Here is a 13,393-nt window from a genome sequence, read left to right as displayed (position 1 = left end):
TTCGCTGGTAAGCACCAGCCTTAACAGTCAACCTGTGGAACTCCTTGCCAGAGGATGTGGTGAAGACCAGGGCTTTAACAGGGTTCAACCCCTCCCCTCCCCACACACACCAGATAAACCCACAGAGGACAGGTCCATCAGCGGCTGTTAGCCAGGGTGGTGTCCCTGGCCTCTGTTTGTCAGGGGCTGGGAATGGGCGACAGGGGAGGGATCATGTGAGAATTCCCTGTTGGGTTCCCTCCCTCTGGGGCGCCTGGCGCTGGCCGCTGTGGGCAGACAGGACGCTGGGCTGGGTGGGCCTTTGGGCTGACCCCGGCTGGCCGCTCTGATGTGAGGCTAACCAGTGCCAGTTAACACCCCCCAACCCCCCATTTAATCAGTCAACCACTTCAACATTGTTCAGCCAGTTACCCAAGTAAAATGGGGCTTTCACATCCCTGCCAGGAGCCCCTGCCGGACTGGACCCTTTAGAGAGCTCCCAGGCTGGCTGGAGACGCCTTGAGCGCGGAGCGGCCCCCAGCCCGGGGCAGGCGCTTGTCCCGAAAGTCGCTTCCTAGCCCACGCGGGCTTGGCAGGGCCCTCGCCCCCCCCCCCCCCGGCCCCGAACTCACGCTGATTTTCGTTGCGTCCTTCCCAGCTTCGCCCTGCGGCGAGGAGTCCAGCTGTGGGGGAGGGAGGAGAGACCATTAGCGCTGGCGGGGGAGAAACTCATCGGCCAATTCACACCTCAGCCCACAGTGGAGGCTTCAAAAGCGGGTGGGCATGGGGATGGGGTTATGGGGGGCGTGGGGAGGCTGGGAGAGAGGGCAGATTATGGGGGGCCTGGGAGAGCGGGAGGGTTTATGGAGGGGATGGGGGGATAGGAGAACGGGGGGCTATAGCAGGCATGGGGGGCCTGGGACTGCGGGGGGCTATGGCAGGCATGGGGGGGCTAGGAGAGTGCAGATTTATGGGGGCATGGGGAGTCTGGAACAGCAGGGGCTATGGCGGGCGTGGGGGGGCTGGGAGAGTGGGAGGGTTTATGGAGGGGATGGGGGGATAGGAGAACGGGGGGCTATGGTGGGCGTGGGGGGCTGGGAGAGCGGGGGGCTATGGCGGGGGTGGGGGGGCTGGGACAGCGGGGGCTATGGCGGGCGTGGGGGGGCTGGGACAGCGGGGGGCTATGGCGGGCGTGGGGGGCTGGGAGAGTGGGAGCTATGGCGGGGGTGGGGGGGCTATGGCGGGCGTGGGGGGGCTGGGAGAGGGGGAGCTATGGCGGGGGTGGGGGGCTGGGACAGCGGGGGCTATGGCGGGGGTGGGGGGCTGGGACAGCGGGGCTATGGGGTCGGGCATCGAACGTGCTGCTGCGTGTGACCCTTCCAGCACGGCAGGGCGGAGCAAAGATCAATCCAGTTTCAGCCCCTCGGCCCGGAAGGACGCGGCCGGAGACAGCGCCAGGCCGGCCCGCTGGCTCCGGCTGCTCCGGCGGGAGAGTGGGCAGGCTGCGATGCAGGAGGACGCCCTGGGGCTGCCGGGGCCCAGGCCGGTGGCGCGGCCGCGAGCAGGCCTGGGCGCTGCAGCCAGTCCGGGCCCGTCCGCGCCAGGCAGACGGTGACAGAGCGGAGGGCGAACGCCGAAGGAAGGGGCCAGAGCAGCGGCGCAGGGCGGGCTGGGGCAGCGCCCGGGGACAGCCTGGGCGGCGGGAAATGCCGGTGGCGGGGGGGCCGCACTCCTGTGTGCGCTGGGGCAAGGGGGTCACTGGGCCCCAGGACACGGCGGCATCCGGCGGGTCTGGGCTGCAGCTGAGCGGGTGGCCCGGGGAGGCCGGGGTCCGGGCGGTGGCGGAAGGGGAGCAGAGGGGCCAGCGAGGGCTCAGAGACGCCCCGCCGGAGGGGCAAAGGCTCCTGGCTGGAGCCAGGGTGGAGCCTGAGGTTTTGGTGACGGCAGGACCCGCCCCCCCCGGCGCGCTCAGCTCCCCCCAGTGCCTGCTCAGTGCCTCGGAAAGGCCGGGCCCAGGGCAGCGGGTCCCCTCCAGCGCTCGGGCTCTGCCGCCGGCATCCGCGTTCTCCACGCCCGCTCCCCTGCCCGGCCTGGCGCGATGCCAGGGTGACAGCCCTTCCCACCACCTCTCAGTGTCTGGCGGCACCCGAGCCGGGCACTGCCAGCGCGACGCTGCCGCAGCCGCAGCACGATCCCAGCGCTGCCAGGCCATTGTGCGCCCTTATCTCTGTGTGAACAGGCAGGGGCTGGAGACAGCCGTTTGCCAGGCCTGCGAGGGAGCCGGGGGCAGGGGACAGCGCAGACTAAGGAAGGAACAGACCCAGCTTGGCTCTGGCTCCTCCTCCAGGAGCTCAGCACCCTCAGTGCCCGGCAGGGTCCCTGGGATCAAGTCCCCGCGTTGGAGACACCCCCCCCCCCCCTCCCCTGGGGCAAACAATCATCAAATGGCCCATCGGAGAGACGCCAGCCAACCGGGGACACGCTGCCTGGCTGCTGCCGGGGGCGGCCTCACGGCCTGGGGGTGCCAGCACCAGCATGGGCAGGACCCTCCCCCCAGCCTGGCCTGACAAAGAGAAAGGCCCCCAAAGCACAGGGCTGATCCCAGGGCACGTACCAGGGCCTGATCCCAGGGCGCGTACCAGGGCCTGATCCCAGGGCGCGTAACAGGGTCCGATCCCAGGGCGCGTGCCAGGGCCTGATCCCAGGGCGCGTAACAGGGTCCGATCCCAGGGCGCGTGCCAGGGCCTGATCCCAGGGCGCGTAACAGGGTCCAATCCCAGGGCGCGTGCCAAGGCCGATCCCAGGGCGCGTGCCAAAGGCCGATCCCAGGGCGCGTACCAGGGCCCGATCCCAGGGCGCGTACCAGGGCCCGATCCCAGGGCGCGTACCAGGGTCCGATCCCAGGGCGCGTAACAGGGTCCGATCCCAGGGCGCGTACCAGGGCCTGATCCCAGGGCGCGTAACAGGGTCCGATCCCAGGGCGCGTGCCAGGGCCTGATCCCAGGGCGCGTACCAGGGCCTGATCCCAGGGCACGTACCAGGGCCGATCCCAGGGCGCGTACCAGGGCCGATCCCAGGGCGCGTACCAGGCCCGATCCCAGGGCGCGTACCAGGGCCGATCCCAGGGCGCGTACCAGGGCCGATCCCAGGGCGTGTGCCAGGGCCCGATCCCAGGGCGCGTACCAGGGCCCGATCCCAGGGCGCGTACCAGGGCCGATCCCAGGGCGTGTGCCAGGGCCCGATCCCAGGGCGTGTACCTGGTTCGAAGCCCACGTCTGCTTGTCTGTCCAGTCGCGGTGATTGCGAACGTACCACCACTGGATCTCCAGCGAGTAGGAGGGGGAGCCGCTGCCTCGGAAGGAGCAGGCCATCTCCACGTCCTCCCCGGCGTGGGCCGTCATGTCGTGCGGGGTCTCTGTGAAGAGGGCTGCAGAGGAGAGACGGGGGGAGCCAGCTCCTTGTTAGGGACGGCAGGGCACAGCTCCCTCAGCTGGCCAGACCTCCGCCAGCCCCTCGGCACCGTGCCCTGCCCCTCTGCCACGGCTCTGCCTGCTCCGCCTGCTTGTGGGGGGGGGGGGGTGTCACTGGAGTGGTGCCCCCTTTGAACCTCCATGGCTCCGCCGCGCCAGCAGGCCCCAGCCCGGCCCTAACCCACCCGCCTTGCGCAGCCTGCTTTACCAGCCTGGCTCTTTGCTGACCCTCCAGCTGCCAAGAGCCCCAGCGCTATCCTCCCGCCTGCCCCCTATGCCCCCCCCCCCCTCCGGCTTCTCCCCACTCTGCCATTGGGCTCAGGCTAATTCCTTTAGGGCCACGGGCGCCGCTTCCCTGCAGGTTCCTTGGGGGGGGGGGGGGGGGGCTGATCCAGGCTGGAAACGGAGTTAGCCTCAGCCCAGACAGAAACGTTAACGCCTTTAAAATCGCGCCCTCCCTCTGGACGCATGGAAATCCCAGACTTAGCGCTCGCCTGTACTCCACTGGCGCCGGGGGAGCCATGGCCTACGGGGCTTAGCACACATCCCCGGCTCCTGGCCGAGTTCCCGGAGGCCTCCCCCCACGCCGCCCCGTCCGCTGCGGGGCCCCCGACACAGAGACTCGCAAAGGCCACAGCCCGGGGTCCAGGGGCTGCCCTACAGCCAAGCCCTGGGCATGTGTGAACCCCAGGCGGGAGGAAGCACCGGGCGAGTCGAGCTGGCCGCATGGAGAGGATGAAAGCCCCGGCTGGCCTGTGCAGGCAACCACCCCCCAGCGAGCTCTCGCTTTCCTATCAAGCGCCCAATCGGGTTTCTCTGCCAGCCGCCGGGGTGCCAGCTTCCTGCTCATGGGCCCCGGATCCCCAGTTGCCCGGGTGTGACGGCGCGTTGGGGGTCCCCCGTCTCCTGCACCCCAAAATGGCACAAACAGACGGCACCAGCCGGTGGAATAGAGGAAGTTTATTGCCTCTCCAGGATACAGCGCAGCACAGATGTAGTCTGGTCCCAGAGCTGGGCTAGGATGCCTCAGGCCCCCTTGAGTTGGGGGAGACTGGGCCCCTAAACTCCAGCCCCTTTCCCTAGGCTGTCTCCTCCATGCTCCCAGACAGCCAGCAACTAACTAACTCCCTTCCAGCCCTGCCCCCCAGCCAGGGCAGCATCCACCTTCCTTTGTTCCTCTCCATGGGGGGTGTCTGGCCATACTGGTTTGCATAGTGACTCATCCTGTTTTGCTGGGTCGTGGTACCCACGGCAGCCAGTGGGGTTACCCCAGAGCCAGCAGCATAGAAACCAGCCAGGTACCCCCACTACGTCACAGTCCCGGGCGCCATGCGACCCCTCTGCCCTGCCCGGACAGTGCACCGGCATCCTGGCCCGCAGCCTGCTGGGAGTGCCAGCCCTGGGCTTCCATACGCCCCCAGCCTGCAGCATTCCTCCCCTTCCACCACTGGCATTGGCCAGGGGCCTCGCCGTCGCTCCTCTCTCCCGGCCGGCCGGGCCCCCTGCTGGCCCAGCCCGGGTAGGGCCCCCGGCACGTCCGCCCTGCGAGCCCCCGGCTAGTCCAGCGGTGGTGTTGTGATCCCCAGTTGCCAGATGTGAAGACTGAGGCCCAGCGGCTGAGCGGCTGGCCCAAGATCACACAGTGGGAACGCTCGGGCTGGGTTCAGAGGCAGGTTCCTGAGGCCCAGGGCCAGCGGCTGAATTTGCCTTTGTCCGGGCATGAGCAGCATGGCTGTACCTCCGCAAGGCACACAGCAGCGCCTGGGCGTTCCCCTCCCCCTTATACAGCACGGCATGGGCACGTGGCAGCCCGCCGGGGCGGCTTCCCCTGGCAGTGGGGGTGCAAGGCCCCCCCCTTGGAAGCTTTGCTCACGGGGCCCTCCCAGGGAAGAGAGCGCTAGCCCGCTCTGCAGCCTGTGCCTGGCACCGACTCTGGCCCACCCCCGAGCCCAGCACGCCAGGGGGAGCTGCGATCCCCACAGCCCCCCTGTGCTATTTGCCCTGAGCCCCCAGCGACAAGCCCAGCGGGGTCCCACAGAGCCCTGATCCCCTGCCCCCCGGGGGCGTGCGAAGGCCGGTGGCTGGCCGAGAGCCCCTGCAGCGCTGGTCCTGAACGCCCACCCCGGCTGCCCACCCCCTCCCGTTCCAGCGGGAGTCTGGCCTGGAGGGGAGCAGGGAGCCCAACTGAATCACAGCCAGCCCCCCTGCCTGCACCCCGGCAGGCACCTCGGGGGGGGGGATTCTTGGGGTGACAGGCCCCAGGGGCGCTGGCTGAGCGGGCCGTTTGCTTCCCGGCGGGCCAGTGACAGACCCTGGGCTCTGCTTCAGCCATGGGGGTGTGATGACGTGTTGGGGTTCCCCCATCTCCTGCACCCCCATAGTTGCATGGACAGACTCCACCAGCCAGTAGAACAGAGGGAGTTTATTGCTTCTCCAGGATACAGCACAGATGTCATCAGGTTACAGGGCAGGCCTAGGATGCCTCAGCCCCCCCTAGATATTGGGGGGGGGGGTCTGGGCTCCTAAATCCCAGCCTGTTGCCTAGGCTGCTTCCTCCATGATACCAGCCAGAGACCAACCAACTCTCCTCCAGCCCTGCCCCCAGCCAGGGCAGCATCCACCTTCCTTTGTTCCTCTCCATGGGGGGTAGCTGGTCAGACAGGTTTGGAGCCCCCTTTGCATAATGACTCACCCCCTGCCCTGCTGGGTCGTGCTACAGACAGCAGAGGTCGCCCACAGCCCCAACAAGGTCCCCCCACTACGTCACAGGGGGCTACGCTCAGAGGACAGCAACGAGGGGCAGCCGGGGAGGCGCACACGGGCTGGGACTTGGGGGACACGTCAGCCCAATGCAGAGGTTGCTATTGCCCGCTCCCCTCCCCCGCCAGGAGAATGGAGCAGAGACTCCCAGTAGATGTGACAGCAAGGGCAATGCGGGGGAGGGGGAGAAAGGGTCACACCCCCACATGCTGAGGGGGAGGCAAGGGGCCAGCAGCCAGCAGGGTCAGAGAGGCCCGGCACCCCCATGGCTGCATCCGTTACAATGTCTGTGGCTTCAGAGGCTTACGGCCATAACGCAGCTTATTCCCGTGAGCCCGCGAGCAAGGAGCCGGGACGCACCACGAGCAAGGAGCCGGGACGCACCGCGAGCAAGGAGCCGGGATGCACTGCGAGCAAGGAGCCGGGACGCACCGCGAGCAAGGAGCCGGGATGCACTGCGAGCAAGGAGCCAGGACGCACCGCGAGCAAGGAGCCGGGACGCACCGCGAGCAAGGAGCCGGGACGCACCGCGAGCAAGGAGCCGGGACGCACCACGAGCAAGGAGCCGGGACGCACCATGAGCAAGGAGCCGGGACGCACCGCGAGCAAGGACGCACCGCGAGCAAGGAGCCGGGACGCACCACGAGCAAGGAGCCAGGACGCACCATGAGCAAGGAGCCGGGACGCACCGCGAGCAAGGAGCCGGGACGCACCACGAGCAAGGAGCCGGGACGCACCGCGAGCAAGGAGCCGGGACGCACCACGAGCAAGGAGCCGGGACGCACCGCGAGCAAGGAGCCGGGACGCACCGCGAGCAAGGAGCCGGGACGCACCATGAGCAAGGAGCCGGGACGCACCGTGAGCAAGGAGCCAGGACGCACCACAAGCAAGGAGCCGGGACGCACCGCGAGCAAGGAGCCAGGACGCACCGTGAGCAAGGAGTCGGGACGCACCGTGAGCAAGGAGCCGGGACGCACCGCGAGCAAGGAGCCGGGACGCACCGTGAGCAAGGAGCCGGGACGCACCGCGAGCAAGGAGCCAGGACGCACCGCGAGCAAGGAGCCGGGACGCACCGTGAGCAAGGAGCCGGGACGCACCGCGAGCAAGGAGCCGGACGCACCATGAGCAAGGAGCCAGGACGCACCGCGAGCAAGGAGCCGGACGCACCGCGAGCAAGGAGCCGGGACGCACCATGAGCAAGGAGCCGGGATGCACCGCGAGCAAGGAGCCGGGACGCACCATGAGCAAGGAGCCAGGACGCACCGCGAGCAAGGAGCCAGGATGCACCGCGAGCAAGGAGCCAGGATGCACCGCGAGCAAGGAGCCGGGACGCACCGCGAGCAAGGAGCCAGGACGCACCGCGAGCAAGGAGCCGGGACGCACCGCGAGCAAGGAGCCGGGATGCACCGCGAGCAAGGAGCCGGGACGCACCGTGAGCAAGGAGCCAGGATGCACCGCGAGCAAGGAGCCGGGACGCACCGCGAGCAAGGAGCCGGGATGCACCGCGAGCAAGGAGCCGGGACGCACCGTGAGCAAGGAGCCAGGATGCACCGCGAGCAAGGAGCCAGGATGCACCGCGAGCAAGGAGCCGGGACGCACCGCGAGCAAGGAGCCGGGATGCACTGCAAGCAAGGAGCCGGGACGCACCGTGAGCAAGGAGCCAGGACGTACCGCGAGCAAGGAGCCGGACGCACAGCGAGCAGCAACCACCAGGCTCTGGCGCCAGCAGCCTCTGCCTCCACGCAGCCCAAGGGCTTAGGAAGGATTTGTGTTTGCCACCAATCCTGGCTCCCTCTGGGACAACACAGCGCGGGCTGGAGGAGCAAAGGCCGAAGGGGACCGGCTGAGCGGGGCTCCTGGACCTGGAGGCGCTGGCCCGCGAAGGCCCGGTGTGTTTCCTAGGGGCCAGGCGACGGTTGTATCTGCTACATCAAGTGCGCACGCCCGGCTGAGATCACCCTCGGCAAAGCCGACCGTCCGCTCCCTGCCAGGGCCAGCAGCTGCTTCTCCATTGCTGCGGGGCTCATGAGGCACCAGCACCTGGGAGCAGCACCCTGGGGCTGCTACAAACCTGCCCCGGGCCAGGCCCAACATGGGCGGTGAACTCGCCCTGCAGGCAAGCCGAGACCTGTTCAACAATTGGCCGCAAGGCTGGGCTCGGTGCCCGGGAAAGCCAGGCCTTTGGGACCAAGCCTCCCCCAAGCCATGGGGGGGATGTTCCAGGGACAGCCACCTCCTCCCTGCGCGCACTGGGATTCTCGTGACGCTCGGCCCCACCGGCCTGGCACTGCGCCAGCTTCAGGTGCTGGCTGGGAGGGTGTGATGTAGTGGGGGGGTACCTTGCTGGTGGCTATGCTGGGCAGTGGGTTGTGAGTGACCTCCACTGGCTGCTGTCTGTAGCACGGCCCAGCAGGGCAGGGGTGAGTCATTATGCAAGGGGGCTTTGAACCTGTCTGGCCAGTTATCTCCCAGGGAGCGGAACAATGGGAAGAAGGGGAGTGGAGCCCTGGCTGGGGGCAGGGCTGGAAGAGAGTTAGTTAGTTTCTGTCTGGGAGTATGGAGGAGACAGCCTAGGGGAAGGGGCTGGGATTTAGGGGCCCAGTCTCCCCCATCTCAAGGGGGGCTGAGGCATCCTAGGCCTGCCCTGTAACCAGATTACATCTGTGCTGGGCTGTATCCTGGAGAGGCAATAAACTCCCTCTGTTCGACTGGCTGGTGGAGTCTGTCCGTGCCATTACGGGGGTGCAGGAGATGGGAAAACCCCAACGCGCCGTCACAGAGGGGAAGGTCTGAAACCAGCGCTAAGCGTCCAGGGCCACTTCCCTGCCCGCGGGCCACAGACCTCCTCCCCGGAGCGTCTCGGAGTCCCTGGGGCCCGCACCCCCAGCCCTTCCTTTAAGTGGCCCCAGAGCAGAGAAGCAGAAACTGCAGAGTCGCCCCTGCTTTCGGGGGGTTTCTACCAGCCCAAGGCCTTGCAGCCCATCCCCCGTAATCGGCTGGGGGGAGGGGTGAGCGGGACCCCCGCGGCCAGCTGAGGAGCAGATGGCACTGGCCAAGGCTGCACTGGGTCAGCCCCATGCACCTCTGGGGCCGTGTGAAGCCCCCAGTGAACGGACTGGGTCTAGCCTCGCTGCCATGGCGACGCCATCCCTGCTCCCCCCAGCCACCCATGATGGACGCCTCACAGGGAGAATCCCCAGCACCCCCTGGGCTGCAAAGCGCCATGGGCCAGCAGCCCCAGCACAGCGGGGGGAGGCAGGCCGGCGTGGCAGCTGCATGGCCCAGAACAAGAGTGGGGGGTCGCCATGCACAGGAGAGCACCCCGGCTCCCCCCACAGCGGGCAGGGGCCACTCACCCCCCCCCCCCCGCCAGCGACAAGCCACCTGGCTGCACCTGCCCCAGAGCTTCCGCCTCCCCCGCCTCGGAACCAAGGCACCTGTCTGCTCATTAGCTCATACCCCGTTGCCATGGCAATTAATACCATCACAAGTGCAGGCTGCGGCCTGGCCTCTGGGGAAAGCACAGCCTGGCGGGGGTCGCGGGGCTGCACACGCAGCCGGCAAATGGCCGAGGCTCGCTACCCGCCGGGCAGCCCGGACAGCCTGCAGCTGCTGCTCACGCCCCAAGCCCCCGGGCGGGTACTTACACGCTGACTTGTGCGTGCAAATGCACAGCCACGGTTGCCAGCTCATGTCCATAGGCAGGTAACAGACAGGTACAGCACGATCATAAACCACCGCGCTTAGCCAGGTGCTCACACCAGCCTCCGGGCTCCGGGCTCCGTCGCACGCACACACGTGCCAAAGTGTGCATGCACGTGTTGCACGTGCACTATTCTGAAAACACAGACCAAGCCCACTGCCTGTCCTTCTGGAACATATCAAATAGCTGCCACATTTTCCAGGCCTTCTGGAAATGGCATCAGCGCAGCAGCGACGTCACACGCCACTAGCCTCAGCGCTGCTGACGTCCCTAGCGTCACTGGTGCATGAGGAAAGGCAGAACAACAGTGTGTCCCTGTAAAGTCCGTCCTGTTCCACAGCCGGCTCCGGGCAATGGCTGGCGCGCCACAGCCAGAGGTATCCAGGCTGCGCCGGAGACCGCACCCGTGCTCACATTTCATTACGCACAAGCCCAGCCTCGCTCGAGCCCCGTTGCCGCCTTCTGGGGCGATTTCAGAAGAGCAGGCGCCCCTGCCCAGCACACGGGGGAGGAGAAATTCACGTGGTTGGTGCTTTCCGTTTCTCACATTACCCGGGAACGTGACGCCCACGTCGAACTGCTGCTAACGGCTCGAGATAATCGTCTTTCACGCAGACCCTTGCGGCGCACCCCATCGACCCCATCGCAATTACACGCAGCGCCTAGCACCACCCGGGAGCCTGCTGCCCAGGGACTGGACGGGGGCTGGCTGCTCCGGCTTCGCTGCCCCCTCCCCGTTGGCTAAGTGGCGCTCCGCCCAGATCCCGGCACGTCAAGGTTTTTCTGCCCCAGATGGAGAGGGCGTGCTCGTCCGGCTGAGCGATAGGCAGCGCGCCACGGTGCATGCCCGCTGCGACCGGGAGTCACAGAACGGCCGTGCAATGGCACGGAGGTGCGATAAGCAATCGGGCCATGGACAGAGCGAGAAATTTGGGGTGAAGGCGCCGTGGCAGAGGACACGGAGATACGGGAGGTGATATGTGATCTAGCCACGCTCCATGGGAACCGGTGCAGGCAGAGCCCAGGGAATGACAGATGGTTCTCGGCAGGAGGCAGGGCCCCCAGTTAGCTGGGTATTTGGGGGCACTTCGGGGAGGGGGGAACAAAGTAATAAAAATCGATTAGGCCCAAACGATCCATCTACTCACAGCTCCCTGCTGTGCACCAATAGGTCAGCGGGTGCGTGGGGTCGGGATCCTGCAGCCACGGGGATGGAGCCGGGTGCCCAGGAAACACAACGGGAAACAGAGCACCGCACGGACACCGGCTTAGGCCTGGCTATTCCCAGGAAGCGGCAGGCCGATTTCACACACGCAGCCCTCTCTCCTGTTAGGCAGCCGCGTCGCCTGGCCGGTTGGGTGGCTACGGGGAATTCACACGTATTTCCACCTGCTGTGGATTGGCGTAACCGATGGGGGACGAGTGTGTGAGCACTGCCCAGCCAAAGCGTGGCTCCCGACTCCGTGCTCATGTACAAAGGCGCTGGTCCTCGCGGGTTACCGAACAGCACAGCCGGCCCCCCGATGAAAAGCTAAAGGCTCAAAACATAGAACACCAGGATGGGAAGGGACCTCGAAACCGCTCTCCTGTCCCCTCTCAGTCTTCTCCTTTCCCAACTAACCAAGCCCGGTTCTTTCAGCCTCCCTCACAGCTCCTGTTCTCTAGACCTTTCATCATTCGTGTTGCTCTTCTCTGACCCTCGCCAACTTCTCCACATCTTTCCTGAAATGTGGGGCCCAGACCTGGGCACATCCCTCCAGCTGAGGTCCAATCAGCACAGAGCGGAGTGGAAGAATGACTCCTCGGGGGAACGGGGGGGGGGAACTGCAGCCAGAGCGTCTGGAGGAATTTCCATTCATGCAACAGGAAACAGCACTGGGCACAAACTCAAACTCCTCCAAGTCAAACATTGGAATATGGGCTTGCAGCATTCACCTTGCTCGCTCGCTCTCTCTCACACCCCCCTGTGGCTGAGGAAGCAGAGGGCAGGAACATCTCCTCACGGGGCTGCTGTCAAAGGCGAAATCAGCCATGGCCGCAAGGTGGGTTCTGATGCTCTGGGCTCCGCTCAGTGTCAGGTTCAGTGGAGCTGGCTACTGGCAGGGAGCTGGGGCCTGGCCAGTGAAGGGCTAAGCGGTTTGGGGGCGAGGGCTTTCACAGGCTCGCAGGGCGGGCTCTGCGTCCGCCAGCAGCCCCCCAGGTGGCACTGAACCTGCGGTGCCCACCAGCGCCCCAAACACCCCACGCACGGGCAGGGGGAGAAAAGGCCGAGCATTTCATGGAAATGCCCCTGAGGCCATTGCTTCCCGCCTCTGGGATCATCAGGGACATCCCTGTGGGGTCTGAGGCGAGGGCTGGGAAGGGCCCCGCGCTCACGCGGACCGGCGCACTGACGCTCTGCTCGGGTCTCGCAGCTGGTCGGAAACCCAGTTACAGCGGGCGGGGAACTCTGGCCCCTCGGCTCCGTGACAGGCCTGCTCCGGCCACGCTGGCTCGCTGCACGCGGGGGCAGTTCCCAGGCTAGATTAGCATTTGGCATTGCTGGTTGTGCTGCCGTCCTGGTGCATGTGACTCTAACCCCAGAATGGCCAGGCGGGGAGGGGGCGGAGAAGAGGGGCCCAGTGACCCTGTTACCTGGGGAGAAGACACTGGACGGGGGAGGGGCTGTTGCGGGGAATCCTGGAGGCTCTGCTGGGAGACGGGGGCTGGTTTTTGGGGGGCTGAGAGCAGGGCAGGCAGGACTCAGCCGGCTGCAGGGGAGGCTGGCGTGGGGCTGGGGGCCAGGCCGACTGGCCGGAGGGACCCGCTGCTGTTCAAAGCTTAATAGCCCCTCCTGTTTGGTGCTGGCTGAGTCGCTCTGGTCTAGAGAACAGGGGGGCGCTATCCCTCTGGGGGTGGAGGCCCCGGGGGCCAGGAGGGGGACCCCCCAAAGAGGCTCATGGTGGAGACAGGTGGCAGAAGACCCTGAGAGGCACCATCCTGGAGGCAGAGGGGCAGACCCCTCAGGTGAGAGGGGGGCCCCCCAAGAGAGGGTCACTGCACTGGAGCAGACCCCTGGGAAAGGGCCGTCTCACTGCCGCTGGGGGGGGGCTCCCCGAGAAGGGGCTGCCGCACTAGCGGGGGGATCTGCCCAGGAGCTGAGGGGCCACGTGTGGGCACCACCTGTGAGCCGTGACAGTCGCCCTCCGCTGGCCCCTCTCCAATGCGCCCACGTCCTTTCTATTGGGGGGGCCCAGAACTGGACACAATCCTCCAGACGTGGCCTCCCCAGGACCGAATAAAGGGAATAATCACTTCCCTGGATCTGCTGGCCATGCTCCTCCTAATGCCCCCCAATACGCCACTGGCCTTCTTGGCTACAAGGGCCCCTGCTGACTCATATCCAGCTTCTCCTCCGCTGGAACCCCCAGGGCCTTTTCTGCAGAACTGCTGCTCAGCCAGTCAGTCCCCAGCCTGTACCAATGCCTGGGATTCCTCCGTC

At 66.7% G+C, this 13,393-nt stretch overlaps 1 protein-coding gene across 2 annotated transcripts in view; it reads right to left on the bottom strand.

Annotated features, from left to right (window-relative positions):
• VSTM2L (V-set and transmembrane domain containing 2 like) overlaps positions 1 to 13,393 on the bottom strand; it is a 42,802-nt gene that overhangs the window by 5,385 nt on the left and 24,024 nt on the right. For both annotated transcript variants that reach the window (XM_075900797.1, XM_075900796.1), the window contains exons 2-3: positions 3,237 to 3,406; positions 612 to 662 (exon numbers count right to left, since the gene is read on the bottom strand). In XM_075900797.1, the coding sequence (XP_075756912.1) occupies positions 612 to 662; positions 3,237 to 3,406 (221 nt within the window). The remainder of the gene's footprint in view (positions 1 to 611; positions 663 to 3,236; positions 3,407 to 13,393) is intronic.

This window comes from Pelodiscus sinensis, chromosome 18, assembly GCF_049634645.1.
Source record: "Pelodiscus sinensis isolate JC-2024 chromosome 18, ASM4963464v1, whole genome shotgun sequence".
Classification (NCBI taxonomy): domain Eukaryota; kingdom Metazoa; phylum Chordata; order Testudines; family Trionychidae; genus Pelodiscus; species Pelodiscus sinensis.
This window is presented reverse-complemented; position numbering and strand designations above follow the sequence as displayed.